The sequence below is a fragment of the Colossoma macropomum genome, unplaced genomic scaffold, assembly GCF_904425465.1.
Source record: "Colossoma macropomum unplaced genomic scaffold, Colossoma_macropomum, whole genome shotgun sequence".
NCBI classification, from domain to species: domain Eukaryota; kingdom Metazoa; phylum Chordata; class Actinopteri; order Characiformes; family Serrasalmidae; genus Colossoma; species Colossoma macropomum.
The window spans coordinates 3,849,723-3,869,544 of record NW_023494802.1 but is presented as its reverse complement, the minus strand read 5'-3'; the positions used below and the strand labels follow the sequence as shown (position 1 = coordinate 3,869,544).

The window sequence follows — 19,822 nt, the reverse complement described above, 5'->3', positions numbered from 1 at the left end:
ACCCATAGCGCTGAGTTGTCTTCTCACAGTGGAAGGATGGACAGAAACACCTGTGGATGTTTTCAGGTCTGAAGCTGCTTGATTTTCTCCTCTCTCTCAAAGATGAAAGCGTTGAGTGCTGCTTATCTGATGGGGGTAGTTTTGGTGTCTACCAGGTCTTCCAAGTGGTTGTTAGGAGTCTCATTTTCTCTGTAGCTTTTAACCTTTTGAACGCCAGTTTTGAAAACTCCTGTTTTTTATTTTCTTTTGACTTTCTCCTTCCTTAGGCAGGTGGATTATCTGATTTCGAATGTTCTCAGAAATATCTCCTGAAAAATGAATGATCTGTACTTAATGTCTGTTTTGATTGGAAATGAATGGAGGAAATAAAGAGGGATCTCTGTCTTTTTGTACTGTATATTTTTATACAATATACACTGTAGTTACTGCAGTTAAATCACAGATCTGTGTTGTGGTTATAATAACAGACACTGATGGAGCATTCAGCATGTTTTAATAAAATCACATTTCTTTTATCTCAAGTAATCCAGCATAGATTCCTAAAAATCATCATGTTATGAATTCAAGCACAAAAACATTAACACGCAAAGGACTGGTCCTTAATCAAAAATACAGCATTCTGGGATAATACAGCATATGGAATTTTAAAGTTCTTAAAAAAGCACACTGTAGTATATTAAATATAGTATAATTGTGTTATTGAGTGCAAATTATCTCAGTCATCACAAAGTCAGTGAATCATCTGTATAAAACCTAATTTGTAAATTAAGCTTCTGCCATAGGAATACCTGAGCCCCTTCCAGAGTAAACTACAAGTGCTACATCGTTCTTCACTCCGGTAAAAAAATGTGGTCTGGCTTCAACCTGCCAATGGTCAACTTGGATTCTTGTGGTCACTTATTTCTTTTTCTTCTGATTCCCTTGGAGAAAGCAGATTGAAATAATGCCAGTGTAAATCATTACAGTTGGAGTGATGAAGACAACAAGACAATGAAGTCCAAGACAAGAAAGTAGGCGCCAAAAACATAAATACATCAGAAACACCATATAACATAATAATAACATTAGAGTTGTAGAGAAGCGACATCATAATAACTAAACTACACTGTAAAAAGTGGAACAGGGTAGAAGATGATTTGAAGTATTTTGAGGTTACTGTAATATAATGTATCAGGATTTGACTGGCCAACAAGGTATGAAATAAGGTTCACACTCAATAACAATAACAACACGCTGCACAGCCATGTCTATTAGAAGGTTTTATTATTTCGTTAGCGTGAGGTAGATGGGACCAGGACTACTGTAACTATGGTAGCTCCAGATTCAGCCACTTAGAGACCGTTTACACCACAATTATTACAGTCAAACTGTAAAAACTACACAGACTGTTGATTCATGCTGGATTAAAATCTCTCCACAATTATTACTGTCAGACTCTAAAACTACACACACTGCAGATTCACACTGGATTAAAATCTCTCCACAGTTATTACTGTCAGACTGTAAAAGCTACACTGACTGCAGATTCATACGGGATTAAAATCACTCCTCAATTATTACTGACAGACTGTAAAAACAAACCAGGTTAAACTAATTCAGCTGGAATACAACTATACAAATGCATAATATTTGTATAGGCAGTGATAAAAGCTTCTCACCTGTTGTACTCCAGATCACACGGTTGAGCTTTTCTCCCAGCAGGTAAAGGGGAGCCATGCTGAGAGAAGCAGCACCCAGGAACAGAACCAAGCCTACGGGACTGAGGTGAGCCATGATGGGGTATACCCAGTGCCCCGAAACATGACGGACCCATAAGACCCTAAACGCAATTAACATAAAACTGAGTGACCAGACACAGTAAAATATCATATTCTTTAAAATAAATGGTTCTCTATATGTCTTGTACAGATGGTTCTAGGAGAAACTTTTGATTGGTACAGAATATTTACATTATGTGGAGATTCTTTAAACTTTAAAAATAGTTCTTTACATTTACAGAAATGTTCTTCTGTGGTATCACTCCTAGTAAACTTTATCGGCACCTTTGCTTTTTAAAGCGTGCATCACTATGGGATTTTCAGTGACTACTGATTTCCAGTCATGTGGCATCCTAACACTCATGAAACAAACGCTACTTCATTTCTTTGTATCTTTTTTACCCAATCTGACTGAATATTCATGCTGGAAATCCAAACAAAACTTCAAATATTTAAAAAAAATGTACAATCACAAACATCAGGAAGGTCTTACCATGCCAGATAGAGCGAAGCAAACAGAGCCAAGCCGAGAATGCCATTGATGCGACTGGGATGTTTGTGATGTTGAAGGTACATCTGGGCCAAAAGCAAGGGCATGATCACAGTGTGCTGCAGGGGAAAAAGAAATTTGTTTTTAAAACTATAAAAAAAAACACACTTTCATCGTTTACGAGTATGTCAATGACTAAATGTTAACAACAACAGTCCTTACAACTATCCTTACAGTCAAAATGATCACTTGATCCAGTAGAGAAACTGATACTGAAACCTTGGCCTAATCCCATTTCACTCCTTGCCCCTACCACTTAGCCCTTAGCCCTCCGTTTGCACGTTCACGCCTAGGGGTAAGGTGTTTTCTGTTGAGATAGAGGAGTAGGACGAAGTGTTAGGGCTGCATGGCCCTCCAAACGCAGGGTTTTCAGAGACACACTCCAAACGAAGTGTTATGAGAAAAAAGGAAAAACGGCAAGATGAAACAAACAAATGTGAGTATTTTCACTGTTAAAAAATTACGATAACCATTGTCATAACCACTGCATAACAAGCGTAAAAAAAAATCACTAATAGTTTGCTGATGTCTCTGTAGCTAGCTAAATTACCCGTTCTACCTTAAATAGTCCAGCAGTGTTGCCAGAATGTAACTGGTGCTCCATTTAAGGTAGAAGGGAAACATTTGAGTGAGAAGCTGACGAATACCTGACTTCAGCTTTTTATCATCAAAGAAGGGTGGGTGATAAATAATTGCCCCCCCCCCCTGAAGGCATATGGTTCCCTAAATGTAACTAAAGCCCAGCAGCAAGGTTGCTGAACTTCACCCTTCTCTGCTATCACTGCAGACTGGCCGGGTCACCTACAGAGCAGCACTAGTAGCCTGTTAATGAAGTAATGCTCTTTTGTATTTGAGGGTTGTCCTATTTCAGAGGGAAGATTTCAACCACTACCCCTTTTAACTCAGTTCCAAGGGGCAAGGTGACACTCAAAAACAAGGGGTAGGGGTAAAAATAAGAAATGGGATTGGGCCCTTGAGTATCGGCCAATACTGCTCCAATATTTTTATTTATTCGTTTAAGTACTGTGCAGGGTGATTCAAAGACTAACTTTGTTTGCAAGACTACAGTATTTAGATATTTTTTCCATTTACTGTACTATTATGTCTCTCTTAGTGAGCTTTGTTAGTATTTATTACAGTGCTGGTTTAGGCAATGTATTTTGTTGCATTCCAACTAAAATTTACTTCCCCTGATTTAAGCAAAACTCAGCAGCTCTGATACTATGTCATCCCTACTGTTACCATTTAACCTACTTTAACCTACCTACATTTTCAGTCCAGATTAGAGACCATATTTGATCAGATTCATTCCTTTTTTCAACATCTGATCCAGCACCTTCAGCCGACATCATGTATCAGATCGATGACATCTCTATCCAAGAGAAAAAATTCTTACCATAGCATGATTAAGCCAAAGAGGAATGATTTCGTCTAAATACTTTGGGTACACCAGCTCACGGTCGTAGGTGTAGAGGGACCAGAACGAAGAAAACACAAACTGGAAAACAACAGGATGTGCAATTAATTAAATGAAATCTCAATTTAAAAAATTTCTAAAACTACAAATTTTTAGAATTTTCACAATTAGAATCTCGTACTCACTGTGCCCACAGGAAAAGCCAAAACTGTGAAAACACCATCTCGCAGCGTTATAAGGAACACTGGAATCCCGCTGCGGGTGCTCTTGCTTGGCAGCACAGTGTGTATTAAATCCGTTAAAACACAAAAGCCAAAAAACCCTGTCTGCATCACCTGCATAAGAAAACACTGATGTTAGTGCTATCAGACAGTCTGGATACCATGAACACTTTCAAAGGCTTTTAAAACTGGAAACACTGTTCATCTTATTATAATGTATGACGATACACACTCATCTGGTGACACTACACACAGCTATACAGTTATTTCTTAACTCATCCTCTACAGAGAACACACCTTTTCTTTATTGTTCAGATTATTTGCTGAATTAAACATAAAAAATAAGTGAAAACAAAAAAATGTGAAAAAATATACATACATATGCAAACGTTTAAACACCTCCAGTCAAATTACATCTTTTGCTGATTTATAAATAAAAATAAAATAAAATGAAATAAATTAAGTATAAATAAGGGTACAATTTCTATTTATTTGCGGAGTATAAAATGACAACACAAAATGTGCCCTAACTTTGGCACAAGGGACATTTTATGCTTTATTTTTTCATTAAATGCTAAATTCAGGAAAAAAGAAACAGAAATTTTGCATTACAATATGTAGACATGTTCTCTATAGAGGAGGTATTAACGTATTTTCAAGTTAAAAAAAAAGTAATTTCACATCACAATCCAGACAAAATGTCAGTGTTATAATATTACAATAATATTATAAATGTAATTTAAAAAAACTTTAGCTTCAGCGACACACTTAAAAAAAGATGGTTCTTTAAGGGTTCTTTAGTAAAGGCAATGGCGCTATTTATACCAGGAGTTCTATACTCTTAAAAAATATGGTGCTTCAAGGGTTCTTCTGTAAAGAAAATGGTTCTATATGGAACCACGAACACTCAAAGAAACATGAACATGATCAAAGGGTTCTCCGCATCATGAAAGGGTTCTTCAGCTTGATGGAGAACATGCTGTAGAAGGTTCTATATAAAACATTTTTGAAAATTAGTTCTATATAGAACTTTAATCATGCAAAGGGTCCTTTGAGTGTTCATGGTTCTATATAGAACCATTTTCTTTACTAAAAAAACCCTGAAGCACCATCTTTTTCTAAGAATGGAGAACCATTTCATGCTTAAATGGTTCCTTGCATGGTGAAATGGTTCTTCAAATTGATGGAGAATGTGTTGTAAATGGTTTTATATAAAACCTTTTTGATGGCTCGATATTGCATCAAAATGGTTCTTCTATAGTTATGATGATCAAGCTTGTAACAATAGAAGAACCCTTTCTGGTGCTATGTAGAACAATTTTGAAAATGAACCATAGACAGCACATTCTCCATCAATCTGAAGAACCATTTTACCATGCAAAGAACCATTCAAGCATGAAACTATACAGCACTCATGGTTCTAAACAGAACCAGTGACTATAATACATAACTCTTGAAGAACCATCTTTTAAAAGTGTGTACAGCGTCATAAGATCATTTATTTTGTCTGAATTTACAATCGTTTTTTTCGTCGCGAGTCGGCTCCCAGGGTTCACTTAAAGATTCGACTCAAAGACTCGGCTCATGAGCAGGTCGAGCAGGTGAGAGTTCAGTCAGAGAAACACTAAAATGTACAGATTAGGACTGTAAACCGCTATTTGAAGAAGCAGAAGTCAGCTTCTTCAAACTCGGACAAACAAACCGCTGGCGAAAGGCTGTTCACTGACCGACTACCGTCACTCACCAGATTGATAAAGGTTAAATACTTCCACCGACCCCCGTATGATCGAGCACCGGGATGTCTGCTTGAAATCTCTAACGAGCAGTTCGCCCTCAGGGTGAACACATACCAGGCAAAAATAATTAAATGCACAAGTAAGCAGAGTTTTGAATTCGCCTTTACAGCGGCAGCAGCCATACTGAAGAAGCAAAGAAAATCTCCTCTTGTTCGGCTCTTCTTCCACTTTCTCTTTAAACAACCGGCCTGTCCACACCGCCACCTACAGCCCTGGATGAAGCTTAGAGTTGAGAAACTGATATGTGTTGTGCTGTGGACAGATGAACTTTCAATTTAAGGCCTAATCCCATTTCTTCTTTTTATCCCTACCGCTTGTTTTCGAGTGTCACCCTAACCCTTGGAAATGAGTTACAAAGGGTAGTGGTTGAAATCTTGCCCTACGAAATGGGACAACCCTTAAAAAAACAACAAAAAACAAACAAAAAAACCACATTGCTTCATTAACAGGCTATTAGCGGTGCTCTGTAGGCGACCCGGTCCGTCTTCAGTGATAGCAAAGATAGGGTAAAGTTCAGCAACCTTACTGCTGGGCTTTAGTTACATTTAGGGCACTATGTGATTTCAAAGAGGGGGGCAATTATGTATTATCGCCCACCGCTAATTCTTTGGTGATTCGAAGCTTAAGTCAGCCATTCGCCAGCTTCTTGCTCGAATTTTCCCGTTCCACCTAAAATGGTGCAGCAGTTACATTCTGGCGCTTCAGGCGTCAATACTGCTGGACTACTTAAGGTGGAACGGGAAAGTTAGCCATAATACATTGAAGCGACACTAAGATAACTAAGATAATACAATGGTTATCGTACTTTTTAACGGAGAAAATACGTACATTTGTGGGTTTCTCTGGTCGCTCGCGCAGCCATCTTGCCGGTTTTCTTTTTTTTCCCCCCATAACACTCCGTTTGGAGTGTCTCTCTGAAAACCCTCCGTTTGGACTTCACCCTACCCCTCTATTTCAACAAAAATTGGCACACCCTAACCCAAGACGTGAACGTGCAAAACTGAGGGCTTAGGGGCAAGGGGTGAAATGGGATTGGGCCTAAGAGTTCTTCTTCCATGAAGTATGACTACACTCTTCTTAAAGTGTTTAGTGAAGGGAATCTTTCTATTTAGAACCATAAGTTCTATACTGAACCATTTGCATGCTTAACAGCTTCTTTGCATTGTGAAATGGTTCTTTAGATAGAAGGAGAATGTGCTGTTTATGGTTCATTTTCAAAATGGTTCTATAAAGCACCAAAAAGGGTTCTTCCATTCTTACCAGCTTGACATCATAACAATAAAAGAACTATTTTTGATGCCATATAGAGCCATTTTCAAAAAGGTTCTATGTAGAACCATATACAACACATTTCCATCACTCTGAAGAACCATTTCACCATACAAGGAACCATGAAATGGTTCTATATACACTCTTAAAAAAGATGGGGCTTCAAGGGTTCTTTAGTAAAGAAAATGATTCTATATATAACCATGTACACTCAAAGAACCCTTTGCACAATTAAAGGGTTCTCTTCGTCATGAAAGGGTTGATGGAGAATGTGCTGTAGATGGTTCTAAATAGAACCTTTTTGAAAATGGTTCTATATAACACCCAAAGGGTTCTTCTGTTTGTACAGTGTCAAGCTTTTGGGTGTTACATAGATCTCCCTTCAAAAAGGTTCTATATAGAACTGTCTATAGCACATTCATGCACATTATCCATCAATCCAAAGAACCCTTTCATGATGCAAAGAACCCTTTAATTAGGCAAAGGTTTCTCTGAGTGGTCACGGTTCTATATAGAACTGTTTTCTTTACAAAAGAACCCTTGAAGCACCATCTTTTTAAGAGTATAGTAACAACAGCAGAACCCTTTTCAGTGCAATATAGAAGCATTATGAAAAAGGTTCTCTATGGAACAATATGCAACACATACTCCTTCAGTTTGAAGAACCATTTCACCATCAAAAAAAACACTTCAGCAATAAATGGTTCTATATAGAACTTACGATTCTAAACCGAACCATTCCCCTTAGAACCATCTTTAAGTGTGTAGAACAGAATAAAAAAAAACAGTGAACTAAGAACTAATTGTAATAGACTAAAGTGGAACTAAGAAAAGGTGTATTCCTTTCCTCATAAACATACCTGAGCAGAAGCATCATATGAAAATACTCAGAAAATTCTTCTATATGTTCTGCAAAATTAAATGGTTAAAATCTAAAGTCATTCAGAGTGGTCTGATGCGAATGCACCATTTTACAGAAACTTACCCAAGTCATAACTGTTAATAGCGGTGGTGACAGGAACCAGGCGTCTGAATAGTGAATGCCTCAGAGAAACTTAGGAAAATTGTTACAAATACGTGAAGTAATGCATCAGAAATTGTTTGTTAGTTATGAGGTTTTGGTGTTAAACTTTCTTTTAAAATCCATCCATGGCAGAGGTTGAAAGGTAAAAAAAAGTCATCACATAACCAACATAAACACATTTTTCAGACTTAACTCTATTTTAGCATTATTAACATTACATATACTAACTCAAAAAACATATGTAGGTTCACTGGTTATTCTGAATATTTTAATAGTAGACATAACAACCCCTGGTTCCGATCACCACCACCACATCAAAGAAATCGGCAGAGTCAGCAATTTTCTCTACATAAACCATTTAACATCAAACCACTCTGAATGATTTTGTTTAAATTTCAATGGCTGAATTCAGAAAGACTGCAGAATTTCCCTTCAAGACAGAAAACACTGTCCATTACAGGCAGCAGTGACTTGTGCTTTTTAAGTGTGGCTGAAAATCCACAATTTGTTGAACACTTAAAACAAGGCCCAGCTCGCTATGCTGTTCAACTCTGAGCAACAGGTGGCATTACTTCTGAGATTTCATCTAAATGTAGGCTTTTAATTTCCACACTTATTACTGTTTATTAGTCAGCAAATACATGAAAAACCATGCAAACTGAGTTATTTTCAGTTATAGGAGTGAGAAATGGATGCCAATACACACCAGTAGCTGCTGGCCATAAGGGTTTAAACTCAAATTAGACACAAGATAACAAGAAGGCCCTAAAGCACAGTTGTTTATTTTTTTATGTAACAAATATCAATTCAGTTTAATGACACATGAAAATTGATTCTCACATAAAATGCATCCACCTAAAGGCAAACTGTGGCATGTTAAGTACACTTAAAGAAGAGGTAGGTCTGATTAGGCATTTCCAAGAACAAGTCAACACTAATGAAACCTCTTGGAAGTTCTTGGGAAAAAGAATCAAATTACAAAAAGGCCAATCAAAGAATGAATTTAAATTACTTGTACTCTGTGGTATATCCTTTAGAAAAGGATGGGAAACAGCTGTACATATGGCAGTAATATAGCTTGCACTGGCATAGACCTGTTATTATATGACTAATGTAACAAACTACTACATAACATTTTCAATGCCAATAAAGTATTACATCATGAATAAAAAGCATTGTGCTGTAATACAAAGACAGCACGTTTGTCAAACATAAATGTTAACATCAGACAAATCTCATAACTGTCTGTACTTAGCTGCGATTCACAAAACCTCGCAGCTAACATCTCTAAAGTTTAAAAGATGTGGAGTATGTACAAGAATGTGGCTGAAGAATTCAGAAACAAGAGTCACGTATGTCAAGTTACTGTCCAGTGCCATTTCTTCCACTCCTCAACTTCAGGCACTCTTTGTAAAGTAACAGTCGTTCTGTAGTGTGCTGTGGCAGCCTGCTCCTTCGTGCCCGAACTATACATGCTGCCAGGGGAAAGAGACGTTTAAATCCTCCCGAACAGGCTGGGACAGCCAAAAGTCTGTGGCAAATACTCTGTAGCTGTGGGAAGCGTGAGGCTTCTCTCCAAAATGCTTCGATGGAAGCATCTCCATCCAACAAAGGTTCAGAGATATACACATCCAGCTCTGAGACCTTTACTGCTTTTGCAGCAGGCTGCATGAAACTGAAGATCTTCTTTGACTTGATGTTGCCCAAGCTGGCAGCTTCTGCAGCAGCCTCATCATCGTGATCTAGTTTCGCGCTGCCCTCCTCAACTGGTATCCACATGTTAGTTTCACTCATCGCAGTTTCTAGAACTGAACAAGCCCAGTACTTTGTAGGTGGTGCGAGTGTGGTACCTTTAGCATGCTGTGTGCCATCATCAAAGGGCTGCAGCTTAATACGTGGGTCCAGGACTGTGGCTAGGATGAAATCTCTCTGCATAATCAGAGGTTGGAAGTAGTCATGAAGGCCTGAGCGAAGGGCTTTGCAGAAGTGGTTATAACTTGTAGGTTTGGCCTCAAGGGTTTTATCAAGACCAATAAGGGATGGAATAACCAGGGAGAATGTGACACCATCTGACTGAAGTACCTGGATAGCCTCCTCAAAAGGCTCCAATAAGCCAATGATGTCTACCACTTGTTCACGCATGACATGGATTATTGGTGGAGAAACAGTAGAGTCAGTTGCCTCTTTGCGAGCTTGGGCGAGCAAGGCCATCACAGATCCCCAAGCGAACTCTTGCACAAGTTTGCGAATGGTAGCAAAAGTGGAGTTCCAACTGTAGCTACTGTAACTATGAGGACTTGCAAGAGAGAGTTTGCATTCCCTCACAAGAACTTCATTCCAATAGGCACTGCGGCGAAAAAATGCCACTATATCTTGTGCCTGAGAGAGTGCATACTCTGCAGACCTGGAGATCTTTAGCGCATCCTTGATCACCAAGTTCAGAAGGCTGGTAATGCAATCCACATGTGTACCTAACAGGATTTCAGAGAAATCCTCTACAGAGACTTGGTCATCAAGAAAGTCTAATAATTCATCTTCATCAGGGTCATTCTTCTGCACAGAATGCATTATCTTGTAGTCACAGAAAACGTCATGCGTAGCGATGGTGTTCTTGGCCTCATGTGCAATGATGTAGCCAATGTTGTGGTGAAATAGCCCATAGCTTAGAAGAACAGCCTCCAGCTCTCTTGTAACCATGACATTTAAATTCTTCCCACTTAATTGGCGAAAGGCAACTGTAGGCCTGTGAACATTCCAATCATCATCAAGGAAATGCAGCTGAACAGCAAGAACAGGATCAGCATATTCACTGGCCCAAATATCTGCAGTGACATGGACAGTGCCGTGTCCTCCGCTCACAGCAATACAGTCCCTCAGCTGTTTAATCAGATTTGGCTTAACCATCTTCTCCACCTCTTCATAAAGCCTTAGCCCCACACTACGCTGAGAAAGTTTTGGGAACTGAGGACCAATTGCAGCCATGAAGTTCCGGAAGCCAGATCCTTCAACGAAGTTAAGAGGCAGCATGTCCTCAGAGATCATTTGTAGCACTGCATCTGTGATGGTTTTCTGTCGAGAATGCACTGTGCTGCTAAAACTGGAAGTTGAACTAGTGGGAGAACTGCTGTTGGTGTCATTTTTAAAGTCAAGACCTGGAGAGACAGCTCCTCTGAACACTGACATCTGCTTGCTAATTTTCAGTTTCCTTTTTCTTCTGTGAACTCCAGAATCTCTTAGGTTTTTTAACTGCAAGGAAAATGGGATGAAAAAGGAAAATGAGAAAGGAATGAGATTTTCTATTTAGTATTTAAACAGATTTAAATACACATAACAGTACAAATAATACCTAATGCATAATTACTCATTTTAGCACATTTTACGCATGCCTTTACATTGTAAGTCTGTGAGAAGTAATGGTTTAGTTTAGTTTTTCCCTTCAAAAATACCACAACGATTTATACTGACAATGCAGCCTGTGCTGCCTTCATTCAAAAAACTTCATTTGAAAATTTTGTTTTTTGTTGTTGGCAAACTCTTTTTGAGATGCTGCCTCATGGGGTCCTGTCATGGAAAGCACTGCAGATTTGAATGTTTTCCCTTCTCTAGCATACTGGATAACTGACAGCTAGGTTGCAGGATGTTTTCCTTGTAACTGGTTTCTATATATGCTTTCTGGTTGCTTCACTCCTTCTCCTCCATTCTCCTCATTACCTGCTCTTCTCTCCCCTGATCCTGCATCTCTCCATTCACTCAGTCACTGCTTCTCTTTCATTTCCTTGTCCTGCATGCCTCACTGTCTAGTAAAGCAGAACCCACACTCCTTAGGATGTGGTCATCATACTCCCATTATTAAGTGACTGTCTGTATGAAAACTACTGAACTCAAATTTATTAAAATCAGAATGCCCTCGACAGTTTGTCCTCCATGAGATAAATCCTGGTTTGCATTACAAAATCAAGAGTGTTTAAGTACAAATGCCACTAACTAGCAAATGAGAATATGAATCAATTCCTTTTTGTTGTTTGTGCTACGGCTGCTATGTACTGAAATGTACTGCAAAAAAAATAATGTACATAACATTGTTTTCAAATGCAATTAAAAATGTACTGAAGAGTGGAACTTGTTTTACCATGTACTGAAATGCAAGTAAGAATCTCCAAAACAATATCACTCAAATCAATCATTTCATGAATCATGCAGGCCAAACATACAATTACTATGGACAGCTAACAGATGAAAAGTATGGATGGCACAAATAAGATTCAAATATAATTCAAGGAAGCCCTAATATGCTTACCTGCCCAGGTATGTCCATCACTGGATCAGACTCCAAAACAACATCGCAACAGAAATCTTGCAAACTTTCTTTAGGAGAGTCCAGTGTGGTCTGCATCGTCTAGGACAGGTAACACACATTAAAGAAGATTTTTTAATTTTAAGATTGAACAGTCAGATTCCTGCCACAAATTGGAGGCACAGCGAGGTATGGCATCAGTTAGAGGTATGACTATGACACCAGTTTAAGATGCTGCCCTCCTTTCCCATACTATGAGATACTGTATTTATTTCACTTCTAGTTGCTTCACAGATGTAGACTTAGCCATGTTCATGACAACATAAGAATAACACTACTGAAAACATCTAATCCGACAAAAATGAATTATTTAAACAACATATAAATTGCTGTTGTACTAATCTAAAGCCATTATGTAATTACACAATTATTTACATTACTAAATGAACTGCATTTAAATTTGCATATATATTTTACAGTAGTTTACAATCAATAGGGATCCCTTACATGCTCAGGAATGTCTGTTGCGACATCTGATGCATCACCATCACAACAATCGGCATCCACCTGAAAGCACAATGCATATATTAGTAATAAATAATTTATTCACATTTAAGAAAGAGACATAAAACAGTAATATAACCAGGCCTGGCATGAGATCAAAATGATTACAAGCAACAATGGCAAACCTTGTTCTGCTTTACAGGAGGAGGAGCTTCGTCTTCTTTCTCTTGTATAGATTGTTCCACAGCAGCCAAAGCAGCATCCTCCATCACCAAAGCACCGGAGTCCAGTTTGCGCTTTAGGGTCGAATACCAGCGATTCTTGATAGAGTTATCTGTCCTGATACACATATTCAAATAAAATCAGTATAAATGTAGGATGCAAAAAAACACACAAATATCAACCGTACACAAAATATGGTGCTACAAATCAGGGTCTAGTTTCTTTATAACAATGTATCTTTTTCTATATTCCTGATAACATCCATAACTGTTGCCCAAACATTAGCACAACAAAACTGATTAGCCACTTGATGCATTATCATCTGCCATACTTTTGCCAACTGTACAATTGTATGTATAACCAGCAGAATGTAAAATTGCAGTCAAACAGAAGGGAGAAGAAGATCTGTACTTGTTTTCCTATGCACCACCATGTTTTAAATGTGTCTAAAAAGCATAGAATATGCATTAAAAAAAAACAAAACAAAAAGAAAACAATTAAACACTATGACAGCCACTGCCTATATTACAAAGTAGAATATTAAACCTAATGAAGGTGGTGAAAAACCTTCTTTTTATTAAAATAGAGAGGGCCTCTAAGTATTGTAGCTGCCTATAGTTTCATCCTGTTGTTAAGGAACAGTGGCTTAGAGTCCTGACAATGCCATGAGTCCGTAAGAGCTGTTTGTTTAACTGCATTTTAGAACAAAAGTAAAATCATTGCACGTTTTTTAACAGCATTTTTGAATGCACAGTATCTGTTCCCCATTATCAAACTCAAGAACAAAAAAAATATTGTGATATATATACTGTGCAAGCACTATGATATTAATTTGCAGATACCAACAGACAGACAAATTTAAAACAAACCTTCCAGGGAGGAGCCTGGCAATCTTGGCCCATCGATTTCCTAGCCTTTTGTGGGCACCGCAGATGATGAGATCTTCTTCTATAGTCCATGATGTTTTATTCACTGAAGGGTCCAGATGATTATGCCACCGTTCTCTGCACTGTTTCCCCCTGCGACCTTTTAAGTGCTTGGCAATCTTGGCCCACTTCTTGTCTCCAAACTTTGTCACTAATTCAATAAGCTATGACAGACGTTCAAAGGTTTTATTATATAGACAAATTCAACTCACCATTAGCATTCAGGTAATTTCAGCTAACAAAAGAAAAAATGTAACGACAGACAAATGTGTTTGAACAAATGCATTAGAACTCAAAGCTGTAAACTATCCATATATTCACTAAAGCCTATAGATAATTGTTCACTGTTCTGCAATGTCCATGTGTCTTTAAAATTATTTCCAGCATCTGGCACGCATAATCATATGCAAATCTTTGCAGTCAAACACTATATGTTATTATATTATAGGAATATTTTCTAAGGCATAACCACAATACACGATAAACAATCACTGCCTTTGGATTTTTAGGTTCTAACAGGTCATTATTGACCTCTGTTATTTGCTGCAGAACCCCAAAAGTCATCTGGAGACTGCATTTATCTCCAGATTTTAGTTTTGTCAGAATGAAGTGTACCACCTTGTTATCTTCTTCCTTAGTCCAAGTTCCCTTTATCAGGTTTGGGTCCAGAACAGCTGTGAAACGGTACTTACACTCCTGTTCACTGCGGCCCTATGGAGACATAATCAATTTGGTCAAGGCTTTCATTTCAAAGGCTGATATCCAATCATGAATGCAGCAGTGAGTAAGAGTAACAGAGTATCATGTACATTTCCTCTTAAAGATTTTTTTTTTACTTACAGGTAAGCAGCCAGCAATATAATCCCACTTATTAGAGCCAAATTTCTGGACCAATGATATGAGATTGTCATCCTACGTGCAGAAAAAATTAACAAAGCAAACAAACATTAGGTACTGCAGGCTCCAACTGTACTGTGAAAGGTGTTGTCACTGGCTGGTAAAACATATCACATATGCAACATAAAACAGTATTTTAGAGTTTCTAAAAGCAATTTTGCTGTCTCAGTCAATGTCCTGCAGAGAAATATTTTTTGTGTAGTGTCTTACATTAGAAAACACACACACATTACTATTTTTCAAAACTATAAAAACTTGAAAAGGTTTCCATAAAAAAATGACACCTGCCACACTGATGATGTGAGTAATTTTCCAAATGTCCATATTTGTCAGACATTTTTTGTCCTTAAACTTTTTTTTTTATTTTTACGATCAGCACTTTTGGCTGGTGACACTTCTGACTTTGTATGCACATAATTCAAAAGTCAAAAAAGCTAACAGAATAACAGATTAATTTGGCCAACTATTCAAATGTACAAACATTCCTCATCTCTAGTATGTACTGCTGTGGCCTTTACACTCAGAAATCAGTCATTTTCCTTAAAAAAGCATGTTTCATAGGCTACATTTACATTACAAGCCTCATTACTCAATTTTTAGCTCAGATCTGATGTTTAACTCGGTTTACACTCATGTAGTTAAGTGACTCAAATCTGTCATTAATGTGAACAAATATATGCTCCGAATCAACCGCATACACACATCCTTAGCAATAACGTCACGTAAATGAACCACATGAGTCATGAACAACAAACTAACCAGCAGAACAAGTCTTCATTACAAAAACAATTCGCTCTGAACAGCTTTGAGCTGCTCATTACTAGACACTTTTGCACTGACTTCAGGCTAGGCACTGCTGCCATGTTAACATTGAATGACGGTGCACGCACAATTTTTATATTTATTCTTCCTTTTGTTGTTCATATTGTTTCACCCTTATTATTATTACTGTTCTGTGTTGTGTGACTGCTACCGGATGCTAAATTTCCTTCGGGCTCAATAAAGTATCTATCTATCTATCTATCTATCTATCTAACTATTCATCTAAAAGAGAAAAAAAAACACGCATAAATTCTGATATGAGCGTTCTCATTCAGTTCACAAGGCCATAAACTGGATATGTATCCAATCTAGGACAACGTATGAAAAGTGGCTCAGATATGATTTGAAAAGATCAGACAGGCATGTCCACAAAGCTCTGAAAAAATGAGAAGTGTGTTACATTAAGGCAAAAAAAAATCAGATTTGTGCTACTTTGGCCTGGTAATGTGAATGCAGCCACATTTCACATTTACAGGAGTACTGTACTGAGTGCAGCTTTCCAACAGCAATATCATCTATTATCTGCTCATATCTCCTAAGATTATAGGAAATGTTTGAAGTAAAATTCAATCGTCCTGAAAAACCCATCGCTTACTCACTTCTTCTTGAGTCCATTTGGCCTTTGACTTTTCAATCCCACGTTGTTCTGCCAGGGCTTCTGATTTAAGATGAAGTTCTCCGGATTCATCCATCAGGCTGAAAACAGATTAAATGATACAAGCAGTGCAGGTTATCTATGCTATTATTGTTATTATTATTATTCTCATCATCATCGTTATTATTAGACAATAATAGACGTTCCAGTTTATGACTGATTATTAGGTTTAACATTTCATAAATAACCAAATAATATAATGTTATATAAGCTGCATAGAATGAGAAAAAGAAACAGCAGTGGCTAACGTTAGCATGTTAATTCAGGTGCTAATTCTGGTACTATTAGCTGCTAACACTGGCTAACTAAAAAAAAACAAATTATGACTTGTTTTCAGAAACATCTTTACTTAAACTTTCCACATGTATATTTGTTTTCATTATAGTATAATCATCAATAAAATATTCTCTGATTTTTTGCTGAGGATGACACAGAATACTGTATGGAGCCCATGACAAGGTGATTATTTTTAATAAGGCACGGCCTCAAATCAATTTACGTGTTGATGCCTCAAATTAATATACTGAGGCCACAAGTTATGTAACTAGTGGCTTCAACATATTAATTTGTGGCCACGTCTTATTAAAAATAATCACCATGTCACCTTAGGGGCTCTGGAGAATCACACTTACTGGCTAAAAAGTAACCCTACCTAACTTTTTTAACACAACGTTAGCTAACCTACTATAGTTAATCTATTTAGCTTAAAGACCGTTTTTAACGGCCCAATTGTTCGGACCAACACAAACAACAGAACCGCAGCAAATATTACTCTGTGGGGCGTAATTTGAGCTCAGAAGGATAACGAATACTTATACTATTTTCCCAATGACAAAATTTTAATAAAACTACAACATCGTAACATCATTTTAACGCTAGTAAACTCAGCTAACTAGCAAGTATCCAATAGCCTGACTTGGGCGTTGTGAAAACAGGGCAGTTAGTTAGCTGACGTTTTAGTGCTTCAGCTGCATATGAACTTATCTAAGTTGCTGCTTTCCAAAGCTGTAGTGAGCGAAATAACCGACTGCACTGGCTAAACTGTGCAAAATACTCGGAGAAGGCGGTTAGGTTGCAAGACTTCGTTAGCTTCTTGCTTGTTCTAGCAGCTCCTAACGAGAGTAATGAAAGGACGTTAGAACTTTGGCCATTTGGCAAAAAAGTTAGTTTAAGTTAGTTAAACTCTTCAACAGCACATGACTTTCAAAGGTATATTCATTCTCAGCATATTTTATGTCCCGAAAACCAGATATTTTCAACATATTTGCTGATAAACTGTGTCGTAATTACCTGCTAAGAATGTTTGAGCGGTTTACACCTTCATAACTTGCAGCGCAGTTCGGTTAGCTTTCCGTTAGCTTGCTTGTAACGGGCGGCGCGCGAACTGCTGTTTTTAAACTGAGGCGCGCGCTGTGTTTTCCTTTAAACCGCCCAAGCGTTCCGAGTTCGAAGCCAACGGAAAAAGAAAGCCGTTACCGAGTTATTCCGCAGAGAGCAATGCGAGCTGACTGTATATACAGCGCACTGTCTCGCACCGCGGCTGGAATGTCACATTTTGACGTTTTAATAACAGTAGGCAGTTCCGCTGGAGTTTGCAAGCTAGGCTAAGCTAAGCTAAGCTAAGCTATAATTGAAAGTAGGGGACGGCTAGGCGTTAGCCGAGTTAGCAGCAGCTAACGTTAGAAGCTAACGGTAATAGCCTTAGACAACCGGAGCTGTGCCTGTTTTTTTTTTGTTTTCTAGCCATACATGCCTTTTACTTGTGAGTTTTGTCCCATACATACCTGTTTTCGGCGGTTCTGTAACAGTTATATGATTTGGTTCGTTTCCTAGCAACACCCGTTTACTGTTTATTATTTGATTGTTTACCTGCGTTCCGGCACCGCAGACATGACGTTTCCTCTTCGGGGTCCTCCCGGAGTTTCCAACTGCAGTGTTTTATCAACGGACTTCAAAACGTTTAAACTCGAGCCTGGACCCGCCTGTTCAGACACTGCATTCTGCGAAAGTGACCGGTGTTTTCTGCAGCTGTATTAGTTCCGTTAGTTTGTTTTTCTCCCCGCTATTGTCTCTCACTCTCTCTTCTCTGTGGAACTCACTGTTGCTTTTCCTCTCGCGCGCCCAACTTTCAACTGCAAATCGCGTTTTACCGCTCAGATCCGGGCGGCGTTAATGCGCGTCAAAGTAGCGTTGAAAGTGCGCAATGATCTCGCATTATCTCATATATATATATATATATATATATATATATCCTTGACTTGCAAGTAGTATATTTTCTACATCATTATAATTAATAATAATAATAATAATAAAAATAATAACAATATTAATGTTTTATTTAGATAGCGCCTTTTCAAGGCGCTCAAGGTTGCTTTACAGAGTATCCAAACCAGGCCAGCAAAACAGCCAATTATGAAACACAAGAACATCACAAAGAAAACAAAACAAGAGGGAGGAAGGAAAGCAAACTACACAACAGGTATTTACAGTTATAACAAAAATAACAAAGCAAAATAATATTTTTCACAGGAGATCATGAGGAGAAAAGTAAAATAAAGAGAGTAAGACAAACACAATACAAAGTAAAGGAATGGGACAGAACAGGACAGAAATGGGAATACAATATACAGCAAAGCTATGAAGTTAAGGTAGAAGAAATACTTAAAGGGGAATTCCACTAATTTTCCAAATATTCTGCAGATTTACATCAACATGGGAACAGAGTTATTCAGAGTGGTTTGGTGTGAAATGCTCCGCTCTGGAGAAATTTAACGAGTCAGGAATGTTTTAGAGTTTAATGTCTCTAAAAGCTCCTTAAGTGAAAGCTATCACATGAAATAGTTATGAATACCTTGTCTAATGCCTGAAACTTTTGTTTTATCATAGTTTTGAGAATGTTTTGGCCTTAATTTAACTTTCAAAAATGCAGTGCAGTGATTTTCTTTTTTTCAGATTTGCCACTATTTTACCAATGTCAGCATTAAATATAAAAGCTCCAAAACCATGTATAGGTTCTAAAATGGCTGTATTTGTGTTGTGGACATTGCGACCCCTGGTTCTTATCAGCACCGCTGTAAAGAAATCTGAGTCTAAGTTAATCTACAATGATCCATTTCACATCAAACCACTCTGAATTTGTTTACATCAAAGTGATTTAATTACACAGGAGTTTAGAAAAAAAAAATGGAATTCATCTTGAAGTACTGAGATCCCTAGAGAACTGCAGTGGAACTTCTTAGTAGATCTGGCACTTGTCAGCACAGGAACCAAATTTTGTTCTCTCTTTTTTTTGCACTCAAAATAAATAAATGAATTAATTAGTTAATAAAACGGTAAATCTCCCAAGTGAGAGGTTTGACCAATTGCAAAGCTGTTCAGTTGCTTTTAGCAATATAGCAGAATGAAATACAACACAAAAAGGAATAAGTACCTAAATGTAAATGACTATAGTAATAAAAAATGATTCCT

General features: G+C 37.8%; 2 protein-coding genes across 5 annotated transcripts; both read right to left on the bottom strand.

Moving 5' to 3' along the window:
* Window positions 1–476: 476 nt before the first annotated feature.
* On the bottom strand, window positions 477–6,683 carry adtrp1 (androgen dependent TFPI regulating protein 1). 2 transcript variants are annotated; one of them, XM_036591259.1, is made up of 6 exons: window positions 6,570–6,683; window positions 3,910–4,059; window positions 3,704–3,805; window positions 2,251–2,366; window positions 1,659–1,819; window positions 477–920 (listed from the first exon to the last, which is right to left on the bottom strand). In XM_036591259.1, exons 1-6 carry the CDS (start codon window positions 6,630–6,632, stop codon window positions 898–900), a joined length of 615 nt encoding a protein of 204 aa, XP_036447152.1. In that variant the 5' UTR covers window positions 6,633–6,683; the 3' UTR covers window positions 477–897. The 2 variants fall into 2 exon arrangements, with proteins under 2 accessions (XP_036447152.1, XP_036447151.1); XM_036591258.1 differs by lacking the exon at window positions 6,570–6,683 and adding an exon at window positions 5,690–5,926.
* A 2,103-nt stretch (window positions 6,684–8,786) lies between these two features.
* mybl2a (v-myb avian myeloblastosis viral oncogene homolog-like 2a) lies at window positions 8,787–18,506 on the bottom strand. 3 transcript variants are annotated; one of them, XM_036592103.1, is made up of 9 exons: window positions 18,224–18,506; window positions 16,299–16,395; window positions 14,821–14,892; window positions 14,599–14,691; window positions 13,924–14,144; window positions 13,018–13,171; window positions 12,836–12,895; window positions 12,332–12,430; window positions 8,787–11,280 (listed from the first exon to the last, which is right to left on the bottom strand). In XM_036592103.1, exons 1-9 carry the CDS (start codon window positions 18,244–18,246, stop codon window positions 9,397–9,399), a joined length of 2,703 nt encoding a protein of 900 aa, XP_036447996.1. In that variant the 5' UTR covers window positions 18,247–18,506; the 3' UTR covers window positions 8,787–9,396. The 3 variants fall into 3 exon arrangements, with proteins under 3 accessions (XP_036447996.1, XP_036447998.1, XP_036447997.1); XM_036592105.1 differs by having other exon boundaries at window positions 18,139–18,228; XM_036592104.1 differs by lacking the exon at window positions 18,224–18,506 and adding an exon at window positions 17,645–17,983.
* Between the last annotated feature and the right edge of the window lie 1,316 nt (window positions 18,507–19,822).

Excerpts from the sequence above, each read along its gene's own strand:
- adtrp1 (XM_036591258.1), bottom strand. The coding sequence starts at position 5,863 with ATGGCTGCTGCCGCTGTAAAGGCGAATTCAAAACTCTGCTTACTTGTG. Across the intron at positions 2,367-3,703 it reads TTTGGCTTAATCATGCTATG|CACACTGTGATCATGCCCTT; the intron begins GTAAGAATTTTT and ends TTTCCCCTGCAG. Across the intron at positions 921-1,658 it reads TGTGATCTGGAGTACAACAG|GGAATCAGAAGAAAAAGAAA; the intron begins GTGAGAAGCTTT and ends GCTTTCTCCAAG.
- mybl2a (XM_036592103.1), bottom strand. The coding sequence starts at position 18,246 with ATGTCTGCGGTGCCGGAACGCAG. Across the intron at positions 14,893-16,298 it reads CCAAATGGACTCAAGAAGAA|GATGACAATCTCATATCATT; the intron begins GTGAGTAAGCGA and ends TTCTGCACGTAG. Across the intron at positions 14,145-14,598 it reads CTAAGGAAGAAGATAACAAG|CTTATTGAATTAGTGACAAA; the intron begins GTGGTACACTTC and ends CGTCTGTCATAG.